At 34.3% G+C, this 19,284-nt stretch overlaps 2 protein-coding genes across 7 annotated transcripts in view; both read right to left on the reverse strand.

Annotated features, from left to right (window-relative positions):
• The window catches only part of LOC116343519, a 22,184-nt gene extending 10,964 nt beyond the window's left edge, over window positions 1-11,220 (reverse strand). Inside the window, exons 1-3 of one of the 6 annotated variants that reach the window (XM_031771619.1) lie at window positions 11,049-11,220; window positions 9,853-10,036; window positions 8,809-9,778 (exon numbers count right to left, since the gene is read on the reverse strand). In XM_031771619.1, coding sequence (XP_031627479.1) covers window positions 8,809-9,202 — 394 coding nt within the window. In that variant the 5' untranslated portion in view covers window positions 9,203-9,778; window positions 9,853-10,036; window positions 11,049-11,220. Of the gene's footprint in view, window positions 1-1,558; window positions 4,247-8,808; window positions 9,779-9,852; window positions 10,037-10,102; window positions 10,455-11,048 lie in introns of those variants that run through there. The other 5 variants (XM_031771622.1, XM_031771616.1, XM_031771617.1 and 2 more) reach the window with 5 other exon arrangements.
• Window positions 11,221-13,504: 2,284 nt separating this feature from the next.
• On the reverse strand, window positions 13,505-18,056 carry LOC116344119 (LMBR1 domain-containing protein 2 homolog). The gene is made up of 6 exons (XM_031772530.1): window positions 17,016-18,056; window positions 16,280-16,711; window positions 15,866-16,103; window positions 15,610-15,792; window positions 14,609-15,532; window positions 13,505-14,545 (listed from the first exon to the last, which is right to left on the reverse strand). Exons 2-6 carry the CDS (start codon window positions 16,448-16,450, stop codon window positions 13,953-13,955), a joined length of 2,109 nt encoding a protein of 702 aa, XP_031628390.1. The 5' UTR covers window positions 16,451-16,711; window positions 17,016-18,056; the 3' UTR covers window positions 13,505-13,952.
• Window positions 18,057-19,284: the final 1,228 nt, after the last annotated feature.

Raw genomic sequence — 19,284 nt, forward strand, 5'->3', positions numbered from 1 at the left:
AGAAATTTACAAATAAAGGTGAATTGAAAATTAAAATTAAAATTAAAATTATAATAATTTGTGTGTGTTCTGTTATGTTGGGTAATTTCACAAAAGACCTGATTTCTTTAGCGAGAGACGACGACGTGAAAAACTGGCTTTTATATTTCGCGCATTTTTTTTTCACATTTTCTGATGAAATCAATTAGCTCGGTTGCATTATAAACACCATACGAAATAGGCTCGAAAAACAAATAAGAGCACAAAGGAAATGACATGTGTAAAAAAAAAATTATACACACATTATGTTGCAACACCTTGAATTACGCAGTATATTAACCAGCCGGTTGTTACCATCAAATTTTTTATCGAAAATAAAATCACAGCTCCAAACGAAACACGAAAACACCAAATAATTCGAATTTCAAACGGTGTCTTGTTTTTTTCGTTATCGCTTTTATTTCAAAATTTTTTTTTTATGAAAGTGTCGATCCAAGTATGGAAAGGTGATAAAACTGGTCGCGTCGCGCACATCCACATCAATGAATTAATCTACGGATTCACCGTTTTTATCAATAAAACACCAAACACAATATTATATGATGCATATATCGTCGACTGGTGTCGGTTGCTGAGTTATTTTAAAAAGAATACACGTATGTTTTACAATGGTTTCCCTCGTTAACTAGAAACGATTTGAACGAGAGCTTAGAATGATACTGAATGAGAGATTGTTGTCTGTGTCTGTTTTCATGCGATACGATTCATTGGAAAAGTCTGCCACTGAATCGTTTCTATTTACAGTTCAACCGACTGAATAAAAAGAGTTCTTTGAACCGTGCGAATCATAAAGGTTGCTCTCCATCTCTCTCTCTCTTTCCCTTTTTGCGTTGCAGTCACATGCCATCGGCAGACGTTTATTGGCCTCTGCTTTGTAAATATGCACGTTGCGTTGATGTTATAGCATTCTGTGTTACTCTATATTCGCAGTTCATATAATAATTTGCCCATGGATAATGATGTGACTGCCATTTGGCCGCCGCTGAACCGAGGAAAAATCAATAAATGTGTCGCTGTTTATGTGACTGTGTGAGTGTGAATGGTATGTGCAATCAACGTGCTATTGTGCCGGCAATCAACACCAAATAATCAACACACAAAATTCACAATACAAAAATAGAGGCACACACCAACACAACCATGTTATGTGAAACATGAGAGAGGTCACACCGTGGTACGAATGGGATTTCGATATTTTCATTGGATTTGCATAAATTTAATGGTCGATAGTATTGTAATAAAAAATGGAAGAAGATTTGTCATATATGCATATATTTCCAATGGCATCATTCCGCACATTCTCGGCGAATGGTTTTCAAAACAGAGGCCGGTTCATCAAATGAATCATTGCTTAAATTTGTGTGTGAATTCCATTTGCTGATTCTGATTTAAAAAAAATGTTAAATCGTCGTTTTCTCGATAAATTTGCATTTTTTTCTCAGAAATTCATTCCAAAAATTCTTCTTTAATTGCTTTTTTATTCGCGCTCTGCTTTTTACGCATGATTTAAATTACTTACTTGATTCCATATACATTTTACAGCTGATCAAAATGCGAACGAAACCGAATGTGGCAAAAAATGCGCCCAGCCACAAACCGAAGTTCATTTCTTCAAACATTGTTGTCGTCATTGTTGACCTTCTTCGTGTTGGTTTTTGTTTTATATTAAATTTTAAAACAAATATAATATGTCGTTTGAATGCGCTAATTCGCTTCCTTTAGACTTAATTTTCACTTGTAAATTCAATTTGCACGTGAATGTGAAAAATGCAGCCAAGTACAACAGATGAAAAAGAAGTTGAAAAACAAACGACAGCAAAAATCGATTCACACTGAATGTTCGAATGTTTATATATATTTGAGTTTAGCGTTAATTAAAATCACATATATTTCAAATTTTTGTTTGTTTTTTTCTAAAAGTTCTTCTCATGCGAAGTGATTTCACTTTTCAATTTCGAATCGCATCGAAATTAGCAAACACACGCACACAATTCGGTTTGTTGATGTCGTTGTCAAAAATAAATAAATAAATAGTTGGACAGATTATAAAGAAAACGATGGAAAAATCTCAAGTGTTTTTGTATGAGCCACTAAAAAAACGGTTGATTTTGTTGATGTGTATAATTTCTTGGCGATGTGAACTGTATTTCCATGAACGGGTGACCAATGTCATACAGTGCTCATTATATAATTAACACACTGTTTGAAAGTCGTTTCTAGTCTCGTATGATGATGCTGTCTGATACACTCTCTCTCTATCTACCTTTTTTGATATGATAGGAAATCGCGTATGAGTGTGCACAGCTAATTTAAAACAGTACTTTATGTTACACAGCCGACGAAGTAAAGCAAAACAGCAGAATTATTTTTAACTGTAAAATGCTTGCAATTGTTTATGTTGGTCGGATTGGAATTTCTATGAAGTTTTTTGCTGGTTCCGATACTCAAATTATTTATTTTGCTTTCTCGTTGGTATTTTTCCTTCTCGTTTGCTTCGATATTCTCACGCCAAGCATACACAAAATATACGAAAAAGAAGTCGAGATACCGATGGCCTTTGTCTTATTTAGAATGAATCTTGCACACAAACCAATGGCCAACGCTAATACGAAGCGATGCGAAGAAGAAGAAGAACTATTCGAAATTCCGTTATATGTACATCAATCCGCTATGTCATAGATTAAGATTGTGTTCGTTGTGGTCGTTGTCGTTAATTTTGCTCATTTATTTCTTTGATATTCTCTCTCACATACACGGTTGTTATGCTTCTTTCTTTCTTTCAGGCTTCAAATTGGTTGAATGTTCATTTCACCAACGGTTTCTCGTTGCTATTTTCGCTTTGTGATTTGAACTGTTTTTTTATTATTTCATTCGTTCGAATTTTTTTTTATTTATTTTTTCTTCTTCTATCGTCTTCTTTGATATGAAATGTTCAGCTTGCGCTTTGCGAGAGAAGGAAGAAAAGACTATTTTGTGCATACGTATATAAGTTTTCTCTTGTTCACAAACAATTTCACAATCAAACCGCAGAATAACAGCAAAATCAACAAAATACAGATACGGAACAAGTATAAATGTATATATGCTCGAAACGAAAACGGCTCAATGTGGAATGAATGACGTTATGCCAATGGCACACTTTCACCGCGATTGCACGAATTATACCAAACTCACGAAAAAAAACTCAATTGAGGTTTTAAAAAAATGCTCAATGAAAACTGTGTGTGTTTTTTTTTTAAATCGGTCGCGATTCAAACAATTTGAATGGGTCAAATTTGAACAACTGCTCCAATTGGTGACTCTCACAGGGTTTGTAAATTCGATCTAATTTCTTTGATTCAATAAATGTTTAAGCGCGCAACTTTCATACATAAACTCTTATTTCAGTGTTTTTTTTCTCTCGTTATTTTTTCGAAAGTATTTTTCTAAACAGATGAAATTATCACAAGTTTTTTTTTGTAGGAACAAATTTGCACATTAAATTCGTGTTGTTGTTTTTTAAGCTTTGAGAAACTTTCTTCAGAACGTTTTTTGTTGCTAAATTTCTTTTACATCGGGAAACCACTTGAAAAGTCTAATTTTTAGCAATGCTCTTCTTTTGTCCGAATAGAGATAATCTTTGTCTCAGAATTGTTGCTATTGGTGCACTATAATTTTTACGCGAAAACATCGAAACTTTTGCCAAAAATAATTCAGAATGGCTATTTAATGCGAAATCATATATTTGTGTGAGCCAATGCAGTTTCCCCATTCTCTAAACTTGTTTTTTGGTTTTTATTTAAAAAAAAACACAAACAAACACTTTTTGCAATATTAGCTTTTTTCTTGTAGCTATTTGGATCTGGTCGTCGTCGAATCAAACTTTTCGGTTTGATTTTTCACATACACACACCGTATTTTGTTCCAAAATGCGCGTTGCTGCACAAAAAGCTGAATGAAGCTCTCTTTCTATGGTTATCGTTATGATACTGATATTTTGCAGTATGCTATTATTACTCGTTTTTATTCGTATGTTTTTTTAGAGGTCTGAATCGTTACGATCTTGAACGTCTACTAAATGATTTTGCCGTACGCGCCGTCAACATATATACAAAACCTCCGATGTGTAGTCATCACTTTGCGGCGAATACTACACGTAATTTACACATGAATCACCCCGTATACATTCGAACGCATCCATACAGTCACGTTTGGAAAGACAGACCGATTTTGTTTCGGTTGTTGTGCATGAGTGTGTGTGTGTGTCGAGTCGCGCATCGTCCAAATACCATATACATTTTTACCCATTGTAAGTAATATTGTGTATTCTGCATGCTTTCGTCGGCTTTTATTGGCTCCGTTGTCATGTGCTCTGCTGTATTTTTTTCCAAAGAATTTTTGCCAGTTTTTTTCGTCTTTTCTTTCTGTCTTGCCTAATCCGCAATCTAATTTAGCTGCATTTAAAATACTTTATGATTTAATGGCTTATCACTACAGCAAAGCGAGATTACTCTTATCACCGAGTTAAATAATGAAAAAAACGTGAATATACACTTTTTGTATTGCAGTTGTTCAATGAAAAAAAAAAAATGTGTATCGGCATGCGGTCGCCGACGAATTACTTGCCAATGCACTGAATAAATGAAACGCAATGTGCACGACGAACGACGAAAAAGGCGAAGACAACGACATGCGGATCGGACATACCTTTCTGCAATGTTATCCGCAATCAAAAACGTGTTGTGTTCATCGTTGGATTTGATATTGGCGGCAAAAAATTGAACGTGAATTCACGCTCGCGACTAGTACTACCACTGCTCCTAAAGTATGCGGATTTATAAATCGCACATTATATTCTCGATACTCTTTTTTTTCACTTCTTTTCATTCAACTTTTTGATTCCTCGTTTCGTGTGATAGCGCGCGAAAGAAGAGCGTGCGTGTGTTGGTGTACTCAACGAAATTGAAATACTTAAGGCCGACCGCATGGTTATATGTATATAGTATATGTGAATCTTAAAGCCCGCAGCGTTGTTTAAACCATGTGAGGATGCATGTGATGAGCGAAATAATTCTTTCAAGGTTCAACAATTTTAGAAATTTGTTTGGTTTTTTTCTTTATGTGAATTAGCGTCATTCTTTGGCTTTTAATTGATCGGATTCAGTTGAAAGATGAATGCAAACTTTTTAAAAACAAAATGAAAATTGAATTGAATTTTATGCGGCATCTTTCATTCAAGAGCTTTGATTTTGTCGGCTGTTTTAGGTGAAATGTGCATTAATTGTGTGTTTGTGTGCGCAAAATGAAAGTGCAATGTGATGTATAAAATTGCGAAAAAAATGGAAACAAATGCAATGTTAAAAATAGCGTACTTTTGCCGCACATGTGCACCACAGCAACAGCAGATGCATTAGGTGACGGTCAATGATCTCTTTCGCTCGCTCCTACCAATCTCACGATCTCAGCACACACACATAAGCAATCAATGTATATGCATGAGAATTCTTTGTAAAAAAGGGCATTACACAAATCATTTTGCTCGTCAATCAATTAGTTTCGCTGCTGACTACAGCAAACAATCACAATTTTCGCTTTGAACCGTTGCATTTTCGAAGAAACAATTTAACAAGAAATTCGTAAGAACATAAACACAATTACTCATTTCCAGACGCAGAGCAGTCTCCGTTTATTGTTTAATTTGTTGCTGTTGCCAACGGCCGTTCGAGTAAACAGTTTACGAATTGAACTATAAAACGACGGTATTTTATATATTTGACTTTGATAAAGAGCTACCAGCACATGAATTTGCAATTTAATTGTTTTGTATTTTAACTAAATTTGCATCGTCTGTGTAAACTCAGCTAGATCATCCATTTCAATATTTGCAATCGTTGCTTATCAATTGTTTTTTGCCTTTTGAAGCGGTAAACAAAGTCGCGTAAAAGCACCAAGGAGTAAATGGTCGTTGTCGTTGGGCTACTTACGTAAATTTTACAAGGATCGACATTGTTTGATACCATACATGGCGGTTCATATTGCGGGCGTACCGTGTAAATGATTTTATTGATATTATATTCAATGAAAAAGAAGAAGAACGGAAAAAGCACAAAACACAACAATGATAATGTGGCTTTATTTATTGAACGGAGTTCAAGATCATCGTCGCTCTTATAACCCGCGTCAATAAATAGCAAATTTATTTTGTGGCTGCACAAATGACGCCAACGAAGGTGCTAACTGCAACGCACTCCAATCAAATTTGCATGCAATTATATTTGCATTGTTTATGGGATACCAACAAAAAGAGACGATGCGAGAGAGCGAGGATAGCACAAAAAAGCTGTTTATATGCATTTAAGAAAGCAATTCGTTTTGTCAATTTATCGTTTTCTCTCAGACAGCTCACATTTTCAGTGGCATTTTCGTTTTTTTTTCTCGATTTTCAGATATGATTTCTTATGCATAAACCATGCCACGTGCCTTCGACAGTGATTTACTATGAATGATTTTTTTTTTGAATTCAAATAAAAGTTGCTCGTTACAAATAATCGTGGACTAAAATAGAGATAAGAAATTGACCGGAGGCGGACACTCAATGCAACGATGCAATTGACACTCTATTAATTGTTTGATTTTAAAAATACCCACAAAATTTATTGTTCAAAAACTTGAATGACGCAGTTGTAAAAAGAAGAACGGTTCAAAGTGCAAGCAGTTCTAGTCTGTATCTAGTTTTGGACTTTTTTCCAAAAGTAACATACATAATTTTGAATGAAAAAAAATCATAAGCGATAATTGAAGCGTAACCTGATTTCGAGCCACTTATCCATTGTTGCTCTTTTTTTTATTCAATTTTCAGTGAGAAAGCGTGTCAAACTCGTTTGACAAGCCATATCCGCAAGAATAATATTCGTTCTTTTTTTTGTTTTGAACTATAAAAAAAACAATCAAGAAGAAACAAATGAAGCGGGTACTACGACCTATCGCATGATAATAATGCGCAATTTAAATTTGATGTTCTATAAACCTCGAAAAGGTTGATGACATTGTTCCTTGTGTGGACCGATAGCACTAACAATTGTCATGCCGCATACCAACTCCTTTTGTGTTCAATACACATACTTCGATCACTCTTTCTCTATCTCCTTCTGTTGGGTTTATTGGCGTGCGATTTATTCTCACACTATTTGAATCAGAACAATTCTCTTTCATTCTCAATTTGAATCTCCGACTCTCACCGTCTCGTTCTCTCTTCATCTCTTTCGCAAACCGATTTAAATGCAAATTTCACGAGCCCGTGCTGTCGGCCGAGCGCGTGCAAATTCAATCTCACACAAATTGCGCAGTTAAATATTGAGCCAATTTCTTCGATGTGAATATACGTCATTTCTCGTATGATCACCTCTCACTCACACATCGAAACATCGGCTCATTTTATTTGAAATGAAAAAAAAGGCTTTCTTTAAATTATATATTGTTCATAAAATACGATCGCATTTCCAATAAAAAATTTCTTCCGAAAATGATAAACCATATCCTGATTATAACATGACAACCCAATGGAATAACTCAATTTTTGAGATATACAAAAAATCTATGTCTGTCCAGTGGTTTGACGTTGTTTTGTTAACAAAGCAAAAAAATTCCGAATATTTATCGCGCAAATATGGTAATGCATAAATATACGGGCGACATAATCTTGGCTCGTTTGCAAAATCTCGCCGAATTACGGAAGTGGAAATGTATGTGCCAAACACACTTTCATGATAACATCTCCAGTATATCGAATGCGTGTTGACCCAAAGACACAATTTCATATGTTCCACAAGATAGTTTTGATATAAAGAGACCCAAATGCTTTCGACGAACAGTTGTGAACTTGATATTTTCAGTTTTCATTACAATCTCACGATCTACATATTCGAACAACAACAAATCGTGCGTTATATTTTTAAACATTGAACTTTATTGATATAGACAATTTTCGTAACGATAATATTCTGATTGTGTTCCGCTAGGCTAAATGCACGTTGCTGACCATTTTTCACGCACCATGCAATAAGACTTGATATGCGCATTTAAATTAAAAACATACGCCTTTAGATAATAAACTATATCCGTGCTGGTATCATTGCACATGTGTGCAAAGCCATCGAAATAAAATAAAAAACACCTAAAAATAGTGTACAACAATGGAGAAGGCAAAATGTGCAGCGTAATTTGAAGTTCGTTTTATGCACGTGTGTATTGGGAGATCTATCAAGGTGAAGACGTGTAAATAAACAGCAGTGTACACAATGTTTTTGTTGTTTAACGTCGGGCGAATGAAGAAAACTATAGCAACACAAGTTTTTTTTACATGCGCCATCTCTCTCCGTTAGACAAACATTAATACACAAAATACAATTTAAATGTTTTCAATATAATATTCGAGTCTTACGACATTACAAGTTTCTAGTTTTTTTTGTCGAGTTCATGTGTGTGTGTAAGTAGTTGCATAGTTGCAACAAAACAGAAACTACGTTTAAATAGAGAAAAAACCATGAATAAAAGCGATTAGAAGTGTTTGTAATACATGCGCATTCTATTTGCGTCTTAATTAAATCGAATGAATAAATTGTCACTTTGGAACGTATCGTTTGAAATGTGATAAACATGAACTTTCGACTTTCCTTTATGTAATATCGCACACACACACACATATGTATGTACAGAAGAGATAGAGACAGAATTTTGTCATTGAAAGATAGCAGCAGAAAAAGAAACAACAATTCAAAAGAAATGACTTACGCGGTCCGGATTTGATTGGAATGAATGGTGTTGCATCGCTTGATAAATGGCTACGATATGTGTGTTCCTGGTGTTGTTGATGATGGTGCCAAACAACGGGCGCTGTTGCCGGATTCTGTTGAAAGGCTCCAAAATACGGGATGAATACATATCTCGACATCGCTAAATTATATCCAACACTATGTTGAGTCGTCGTTGTTTCGTTGAAATCGTTCGATTTGTAAATATTATCGTTCGTATTGCATTTGTTATTGTTTCGTTCCATTTCGTTAAGGAAAAACGATGATTCATGGAGATTGAAATTAGTATCTAGGTCAGGCCAACGATCAAATCGATCAAAGATCGCTGGTACGGATTGATCCGCGTAGTTTCTATACCCGTCCATTGAGTACATCGTAAATAAAATAAAATATCGTTGTTGGGTTTTTAGTTCCCTCGTTTAACTTATCCAATGACGTCACCTGTCTTCGCGTGAGTCACACACACAAAGCACCGAACTAGCGGCCCTTCTTAGCGTAATACAAACGTGAAATGATGAAATTATTATTGAAATATGTTGTATATGTTGCAGTGATGAATCAAGTCTTTAGTTTCACAAAGTTATCGACACGCATTCGAATCAATGCCAAGCAATGTAATAATTTCGTCTGAATTGAAAGTTTATCGTTATTCCCGTTATTTTTTAAAATTAGTCCATTCAATTGATACAAACTCAAAAAAGAAAATAATTCATTGAAATAGACAGTGTTTTGCATCTCTGAAATTCACGTTTGTATCGAAAAAAAATGTTTTTCTTTGTTTCGGTGACGAAGCGTACACGTTCTATTTTAACACTCCACTTTTTTATCTTTAATTTTACAATAACAACAATTAATAAATACGCACACGTTTGATCTATGTCTTTCCTTGTCTTAGTCGTCGTTGTTGCTGCTGCTGTCGTAGTCGTCGCAGGAAATTCGTCGTTGTCGTTCTAACCAAAAAAAAAAAAAAAACACGAGTGAAATCTCACACACGTTTTTGCACACTGATTATACAAAAATATACTTTTTCTTTGTGCGGATGAATTTGATGCGAATTTCTCCTTCAGCTCTTTGTAATATGTTTCGTCAAAATTGCAATTATTTCTTCAGTTTCTCTTCCTCTATCAAAGTGATGACAATTGCGTTCGGATTGAATATGTTGCAGCAACGGGATGTTTGCGTGTGACACGATTGCGGGTGAAAAATGACTGAAAATTTTTTTTATTAAAGAGAGAATAAATCATATGAAAATGTATTCAAAAACGAAATCTCACTCTCACATCATCTGGCTATAGTTGCTTTAAATGAAATGAACAGTTAGTACCGCACTTACACATTAAATTTTGTATTTTTCGTTTCGTATATACTATAATGATCGCGCGACAGAGAAAACTAAATTTAATTTTATACATTTGCACAATTCTGAATTGTACGGTTGTGTGGCTTTACTGAGAGAACAAGAACGAACATGTATGGAACTGTGATTACGCGAATTATATTATTTTTTCTTCGTTTTTTTTTTTTTTCATTTGATACAGTAAACAAATCCACACTCGCTTATTAGCGAGAGAATAAGTGAGCGCAGACACAGACTGAAGAGAGAAATACGTCTAGCGTTGTATTTGAAGCGGTTTGTTGTGCGTTCGTTGAAAGAGAGACAACTAATTAAAGTGCTGTTTGTGTGTGCGCACGTCCAAATGAAACAAACTTGACGCGCACAAGCGATGCGGAACATACATATACACAATTGTTGTGGTAGCCAACTAACGATAGATAAGCAAATCAGACGATATGATACACTTCGACACTTTCTTTTGTATGTAGTATACTATGTCGTTACTTTTTTCGATGATAGATAGCTAATACGGTACCAGTGCTTGTCATATTTGTCTAGTAATGCATAGGTCGATGTATCGATGTGTTGGTTCAGTTTTTCAAGACCGTATGATTTATATGCTCGTTACGTAGACGGATCAAGCTGAAATGATCCCGTTTATTTCTTCTGTATTTAAAATAAAAACGTCACACGGTCTTTTGATGATGCTATGTGTGGGATTTTTTCAGCTTTTGTTTCTCTCTGTTTCGGTGTTTCAGTGCGCAAAGAAAACATGCACACTTTCGCATGCAAAAATTTCCAAGAATTATTGATTCATCGTCGATGTTTTTTCACTTCGTTTTTTTTAGTGTAATTTTTCAAAACAAAAATGATTCAACACTTACCTTGATCAACTAAATTTCAAAATGAACACCGCTTAGATATTTATGTCAGCAAAGGACTGGATTTTTCCTCTTTTTTGAAATAACACAAAATAAATATGAAAATTAACTTTTTTTGTTTTGAAAATATGTGTTTCAAAATTAAGCGTTGAGTAGAGTATGACCGCTCACATCAACGTGTGATGAAACTCTGAGTGCAGTACGATTTTTGGTCATCTTCATGGGTCACACAAATGATAGCAAACAGGCCGAACTAAACCGACAACTGCTAGCTGAAGCATGCACCTACGTGTACAATGAGACGTACTTAATTATATTACACTTTTGAACTTTCTTTTGGTAACCTTTTGTATGCATAAAATTTCCGTTTACTATGAAATTCGGAAGAAACAATAACCGAAAAAATGTATGCAAACATAGTCGGTCATTGTACCAATCTATTTGCTACCTGCTTAGGTTTTTGTACTTTCTTGCAGAGGAAATGCAGACGCAAAATACGATGTCACCAAATTGGTTATAACCGATGACTACGGCCGAAAACTCATTACGAAATAATTAACTGCCACCGAAAAAAAACAAGTTATTAAATTCTATTTCGATGGCAATTTGAAGCAAGTATTCGCCAGCAAAAAAAAAAATGCAAACACAGACAATTGTTATCTTGCATTTTTAAGTTCAACGTACAAATGTTCGTTCAAAGGAGACTTGAATAGGATTAAAGCGATGACTTTTTTTTCCAAATATTGCAATTTCATATCTGCACAATTTGCACTCAATCTCTCATTTCATATGAATAAGTCGTGACGATAACAACATTTCAAGAATAATGATAACAAATTTGGTCTATTTGGGTATTATCAATTTTGTTTCGTTTGATATGGCACAGTTGAATCTTACATTTTAGGCATTTTTGTGTTTATCGTCATACTAAATTCTCAAAATTTGATGATAAAGATATTTTTCACGTTAGCTCAAAACATATTTGTTGATTTTAGAAATGAATTCATTTCTATCATACTTAATATACAATTATAATACGAATGAATAAAGAAAAAGATGTGCGTCGCAACCTGTTCACATTTGTTTTGCCAATTTATTATTCGAATCCATTAAGATCCTTATGTTTCTATTTCTGCCACTCAGACAAAATATCAACAAAAGAGATAGCAGATAACATTTTGAATAATTATTATAAAATCCACCACCATCGCTCAAGTCAACGACCGTTTTGACCGATGCCACAGTATGTATATTTTTAGTTTTGCTTGAATACCAATAAAATTATCTTTTTCTGCGGTCAATTATAACATCCGTTTTTTTTTTTGTTTGAAAAATTCTATAATTGTGTATATACTATATAGGTCGCTGAATCGAAATACAAATTGTTTAATAAGATTTCACGTCAGATTGGTGTCAATAATCAAAACAATTATTGCCGTCAATGTAATTTGAAACAACATTTGCTACACAAATATTTTTATTTTTCTTCAGCAATGATTGAGCGTTTTTTTTTTCATTTTGTAAACTGCGTAGTATATAATTAGATCTGATAAGAGATCTTGGCAAGAAAAATACACATTAATTGTGCAAACATAAATCTCAATTGGTACACAAAACAACCTTTCTTTCATCGTTATGTCTACTAGCTATTAATCTTGCCGTAGATTAAGACGGAATTTCCATTCAAGAAACATTTGGAATGGCATTCTAATGAGGGTAGCAAATTACAGTACCGAATTTAAAACACCTTTCTCATTTCTATTGATCTATAAAACAAAGTCGCTCTTCACTTCCAAACTTTTGAAAATATTTTCATTTTTTAACCGATCACCGAATTTTTTTCTTCACAAACAAAGAAGCAAAGTAGATATAGCAAATTTGTAGAAGTTAGAACACAAAATCAATATTAGTTCGAAATATTCAAAATAATAGTAGTTTGTGCAAAATATTCGTCTTATGTGCCTTTCGAAACGAACAAAACTCATCATGCTCATGCATGTACGTGAACAACAAACTTTTTTGTTAACCTTTTTTATTGCTTTCATGAACTTCGGTTGCTTCATGTTTGGGACTAAGCAACATTGCAATGCTCAAGTTTAGATTAGTTTACAAATTGAATGCAAGATTTCAATAAGCGATTTGTCTCAATTATTTGAAGGTTTAATTTGAATGAGCTTGCAATTCATTAAAAATACATGGTCACATCAACAAAATCATTTTCAAGAAAGTATTATTCTTCCTTTTCTCGTGATCATTGAGTGCAACATAAGCTGTTTAGAGAATATGAATAAAATGGAGTGCAACAAAATATATACAGACGATTTGCCTTTGAACATTGAAATATGAGCTTCAAGCAGTTGTCATAGTCATCATTTATCGTTGGTTAATCCAAAAAAAAAAGATAAGTTTCTCACAAACTGTACTTTGTTTTCATTTTTATTTATTATTATTAGTTGTTAGATGATAACATTTTAGATGTTGGCAAGAAAAATCTAAATAGAAATGTGTACACATCTTTCTTTTGATATCATAAAAGAAATTCTCCCATTTACAGTGGAATAGAGGATTTTTTGTTGGGAAAATGGTCATTAACTAAAAAAAAATGCACGTAATGTGGACTTTTTATCGTGGCAATGCTATAAAACCGTTTAATCAAAACGAATGCTGCTTTTTTCCCAATGAGAAATGCATGATTCATTCTTAGTTGTGCTTAAATACACCTTACATTTTTATACACAAAACTGGTTTCCCCTTAAATTTAGTGTTGATAAAATGTCGTTTGAGAGACTAGAATACATGAAAAAAACATTTTCAATTTTTTTCCATTGTGTAATTTGTGTAAGGGTTGCACCAATACTTTCGGACCATATGGATAAATAAAATAAAAATAGTGCTCAATTTCTTATATTAAACGTCATCGAAAAGATTTCGCGGCGCTCCGTCTTTTATATTGCTCCAATGTCTGCTGTCGTCATTGTCCGAATCCAAATCATTGTAGCCTTTAAATCCGACTTTTATCTGTGTGCTATCTCCGAATCGTTCATTGATTTCGGTGGAAAATGTTCGTCCCATTTGATTTGTTGCATTGTAATCGAATGAATCGCCATCTCCAAGCAAACCATCATTTGAAGTACGTTGCGATGTTTCAAAGCCACCAACTCCTCCGCTACCACCATTACGGCCATTGTTTTGAGCCGGACTAGCACGATAGTTGGACAGTTCACGAGCTGGCAATTGTTGGCCTCTTCGTCGCATTCGACTCTCTTCGGATCGTTGTCGTCGCCGTTTCTCACGATCAATTAAACCCTTTCCTTCTTGTATGAATTCATTTGAAATCGATTCATTTTGATCGATTTCATTCAGCATAAATTGCTGAAAACCGAGTGCGTTGAGTGCTCGACTTCCCAAACTGTACCAAGTGCTTATGCAGAAAAAAAGTATCACCATCGGAAAGTAAATATTGAATCCATCCGAAATGATTCCGAGGACGTCCATGTGACCTAGTCATTAATAATTGTGATATTATTATTATAAATCATGCTGTTATCATCAAAATAATTTACCCATAATTTGTGTGTAAAAAGTTTCGGAAACTTGAGTTTTAATGACGTGCGAGTCCATGTGAATGAGTCCCAGGAAATTTAGACACATCGGCGGTGTCAAACGGCATAAAAGCATTCCACTAAATATTAAACTATGTTCATTTGTCGCATGATGCGGTGCTAAGTAGTACAAATTCAAGAATTTAATTCGAAAAACAGTTGAATAAGCGCAGTAGCATAAATAGCACAGTGTAATCATTGAAAAGAGTTCAATTGTAAGAAAATCATGATTTTCTTTGGCCACATTCACCACATTTGCAAATATCGATAGAACCGGCTTTCTATTAAAAAACGTTAATTCACTCCATACCACCATCGATGATAGTACACCCAAAACGATTGCCATTGACCGCATGAATGGTGGCCTTAATTTGCATTGCCAATACCAATCAAGCGTTGGATTACAAATCATCTCATGTAATTTTGTTCGTTGTTGCGGAAATTCGGTTTTGAAACGACGGTCCAGTGAATTTAAATTCTTTTCAACGTCTTCTAAATGTAGAACCTTTTCGACTTGAACGTTCCAAAGCGCGTCGGTGCGCTGAAATGTTTGAATAGACTTTATGACTTGTTTGTGTAAGCGGATTAGAGATTTTTCAGATGGCACAGCATTCGATTGTCCTCCGTCACTTCGATGGCGTCGCACCCGCTCCATTAGTTCAGTTGGTACTTTGCGCAAAATTGTATCGATACACGGTCGAAGTTCATGCGTTAGAGGCGTGGCTTGACTCACTGCATTTAGTGATTCTAATACATCATCGACATTCTCTTCGGCATCGGCCTTGTCGATATTTAACTTGGCCAATTTAAAATAGGCTTGTTTCAGTGTTACACCCGGCCAGGAATGCTCCCATAAACTTCTTGGCACCTCAACTAATGCAAAACCTATGGACACATATAGAATTATGTTTTAACTATTTGTAGTTTTAATAGATTGAGTTACAAAAGGATGGGTGTATCACCTAGAAGTAAGACAAGCAAAAATAAACCCCAAGTATTTGATGCCGATGAAGCAATTGCTTTTAATTTTTGCCAATCCAATTGAACATCCGGTTTTAGAGCCAAATAAATGAAGAGAATACCACATATGAATAAATAGGATCCATAGTAAATGGCATTATCGATAACAGCTGCTTTCAGTTTTCCTTCGATAAAAAAAAATGAGAAAAAAATGTTAATATTTACCAACCAATCGATTTTTTTTTATGATATAGATACCTTTTATGGTAAAATCACCAGCTTTCAAATAAGATTGCATTAGGGGCATAATCAACCATGTAAGAAACTGTGATGTCCAATAGATAATCCGCCATAGACTTGGAAATACATCTTCGGAGACCATTCCCCATGGTTTCTGGCACGTATTTGAAGAATTAGACACTGTTTTACTAATGGATTGTAGAGTATTATCATCATTATCATTGACTGTCGGGTGAATGCATTGACGATAGACCGTCTGAGTGAATAATAAAAATGCAGTTATCAGTAAAGTGCTTTAAAAATGGATTGATTTCAAAAGTATGAATAAAATGATTTAGCTTAGAAAATGTTCCAAAGCAGAGAAGCGAAAATTACATGCATCGAAAAATAAAAATAGAACAAAATGGGTGTTTTTCCGTTCTTAACACTCACCGAGGTCACATCGAGTGGAATCGTAAATACAATCAAAAACGAAAAACTCCAAGCTGTCAATACGGACAACGTCACAAGTGGATGCTGTCGCTGAACGTTTCCATACCGATAAAGAGACGCTGTGGCCAATGTTAAGGCAACGATAATACCAAATATCAATAAATATGCCATATCAGCGAGCAGTGTTTTCAATATTAATTTCTATTAAATGATTAATCTATTCGAAGCGAATGTACGGACTATGTGTGTTTTGAGTATTACAAGTGAATGGTTTGTTTTGTGTCTGATGCCATCAATGAAAACCATTCGTAATATCGAATGTTATTTCGTTAGATGCTTTCACATAGAATCCGTGTCGTTGATAAGAGCGCGTGATGTAGCACAAAACTGATCATTATACTCCGTTCCGCTTTCAAAACAACTATCGATTTCCTGTAAAAGGACAAAAGAAAGAAACAATTATTTTTTACTTTTAATTGATTTAACAAAATAAACATAATAATCTTTATGACACACTGATAAGTGTCAATTACAAGTTTTCATTTCGAACTGACACATTAACTATGATTGAGATTTACGCTTATTTTCACAACGCAAAATACACTCCATGTTTACCGTGAGTCATATGGCGATTAATCACAGATATTTTCATTGATTTATGGAAATGTTTTTTTGATTAAAGTTACGTAAAATTGAAACGTATGCAATGTGCCAACACGGATTTCTTTGTACTTACCTTACATTCGTTTCGAAAGAAATGGTGATATTTAATTGCGTAGAATATTTCAATGTTGAAAGAAATTCCAATGTGAACTTAAAACATGAAAAACATATGTTTTTCCTGGCCCACTTGTCTCAAGAAAATCGAACAGAAACAATTCCACGGCGTTTTGTGAGTATCGTGATGAGTTTATCAACACATTTGATCTGTCAGACGAATACGACTGACAGTAGAATGTTGACATCGCTGGCAACACCATCTACACCGCACTCAACGAATATTTAACGAAACATTTGTTGTTTGATAGTATCTTGTTATTGTTATTTGTTTTTAATCAAAGATTGATTATAATAATATGAACATTACGACATGATTTAAAGATGTAACGATTTCCAAGGTAAACTATTCTCGTTATAGAGACACCTGTGCTATTATATTCATAGCAATTAGCTGTAATCATGTCGGACTTTCTTTTTCTCACTTGTTTTTCTGGTTGTGTCGTGTGTTAGTGTTTCGACTGGTATAGTTGTAGTCGTGACGAATCTCATGTTTTGTTTTGTTTTTCTTCAAAGTCATATTATCGCTATAAAATCGCACGGATTATGCAAGAGCGAGTCAAGCATGTTTACGTTGTTTTTATTTAGAACAAATTATAGAGCAAATTTCGAATGTTGTGATGATGAATAATTAGGTCGCTTTTATTTGATTAAATGAAAGGCGAAATGTTGTGGATTGAGATAAGGAAAAAGGGGTCGTTATCACGTACGACGGCAATGGAACGAAAATATGACTACCACACGGGTATCAAATTGTAAAAGAATATTGCTAATTTACTGATGAGACATTGAAACAGTCAATTGCGTGTTATTTCCGCGATGTTCAATGACAACAGTACCATGAAGTGAAAAACAAAGTCGTACTGAAATTTAAGGCGATTTATCTTTGAGTCATCGTTTAAAACGGCATTGCTTCTCAATTTATTTGATCAGCTTTTGAGCCGGTCGATGATTGTTTACCACCTGCAATTTATTTCACAATTCCGTCGTGTGTTTTCAAAACAAAATGATGATTCATGATAAATTAAAAAAAAAAAACAAGATTGCAATTTTTCTTCCCAAATGGTGAAATAATTTTTGTACTTTTTTTTATTTTATTTCATTTACCATAAAGTAAATTATAATAGATCGAAATTGATTTTAATTTAAAATGCAAAGAAAACATTGAACACAATGAAACTCTCTATAATTCGAAAATCCCTAAACAATGCAAATTTGAAACTGAAACGACGCAATCGTTCAATTTAAAAATTAATTGCTATTGAAAAATTATTGTGGATGTTATTGCATAGAAAGAAGGAAATCAGACACAAAAATGGTTATTAAAAAATAACACGCAATGTTTCCAAAACTGTGTGTGTGGATTTTGTAATCGACAATGTGGTGCCACGATGCGATTTCCCGAAGATGACACTCGATTTAGTTGTAAGTTCGGTTGAGAATAGGCATGATCAGGTATGGATGGCGATTATGAGTCGAAAAGCTGATGAAAAAAACGAGACGATATAAAACGGTGTGAATTTTACTTTTTCGATTCACGTTTGTTTTTCTCGGAGTTGTGCAATTTTTCAACTATTTTCCGTGTGTGTCCGCATGGATCATGCTTATTGCTATGGAGTTGCGCTTCAGTCTTTGAACGATTTTTACCACCGCGTCCGGTGCTGATTTCTTCGTAATTGTAATGCTCATATTCATCTACGTTGATTGTTGTTGATGATGACGACATGTTGATTTTGCTTTATTGCTTTCTGGTTTCCTAAAGAAAAATTAAAAAGAAAAAAATGCACACACAAAAAATTAATGAACAAAAAGTTGATTTTCCAGAGCAAACGTTGAAGAGATTTTATAACTGCGCATTAAAATGCAAAAAAAAAATCTTCTTTTCTCTGCCGATTATACACACAAATGTAACGCACCTTAAATGCACGTGAGATTGAAAATAAATTTAACTCTTCGACTTTGCTTATTAAATTAACAACTTTGGAATATTTTTTTTCTATCGATTTAGAGAAAAAAACTGTTTTTTTTTTTACTAATTTGCTATAGATCACTTTTCATAGTTTAACAGACTAGAAGTATATGTGCTCGATAACCGTATTGCGCACCAATTTATACAAGTCGGCCGTGACTGGTGTTGTTTTGTTTTCGTCGTTCGGCTTTTTGTTGTTTTTTTCTCTGTCGTGTTTGACTGTACGTAAGTCCATGTATGTGTGCACGGCCAACAGTCG

The sequence above is a fragment of the Contarinia nasturtii genome, unplaced genomic scaffold, assembly GCF_009176525.2.
Source record: "Contarinia nasturtii isolate CC-2019 unplaced genomic scaffold, AAFC_CNas_1.1 Cnas_scaffold_1037, whole genome shotgun sequence".
Taxonomy (NCBI): domain Eukaryota; kingdom Metazoa; phylum Arthropoda; class Insecta; order Diptera; family Cecidomyiidae; genus Contarinia; species Contarinia nasturtii.

What these genes read in the sequence shown, in the direction of transcription:
- LOC116344119 (XM_031772530.1), bottom strand. Translation starts at nt 16,450, where the DNA reads ATGGCATATTTATTGATATTTGGTATTATCGTTGCCTTAACATTGGCC. An exon ending in TTCCACTCGATGTGACCTCG is followed by an intron (nt 16,104 to 16,279) that starts GTGAGTGTTAAG and finishes TTATTCACTCAG; the next exon opens with ACGGTCTATCGTCAATGCAT. An exon ending in TTTTTACACACAAATTATGG is followed by an intron (nt 14,546 to 14,608) that starts GTAAATTATTTT and finishes ATTAATGACTAG; the next exon opens with GTCACATGGACGTCCTCGGA.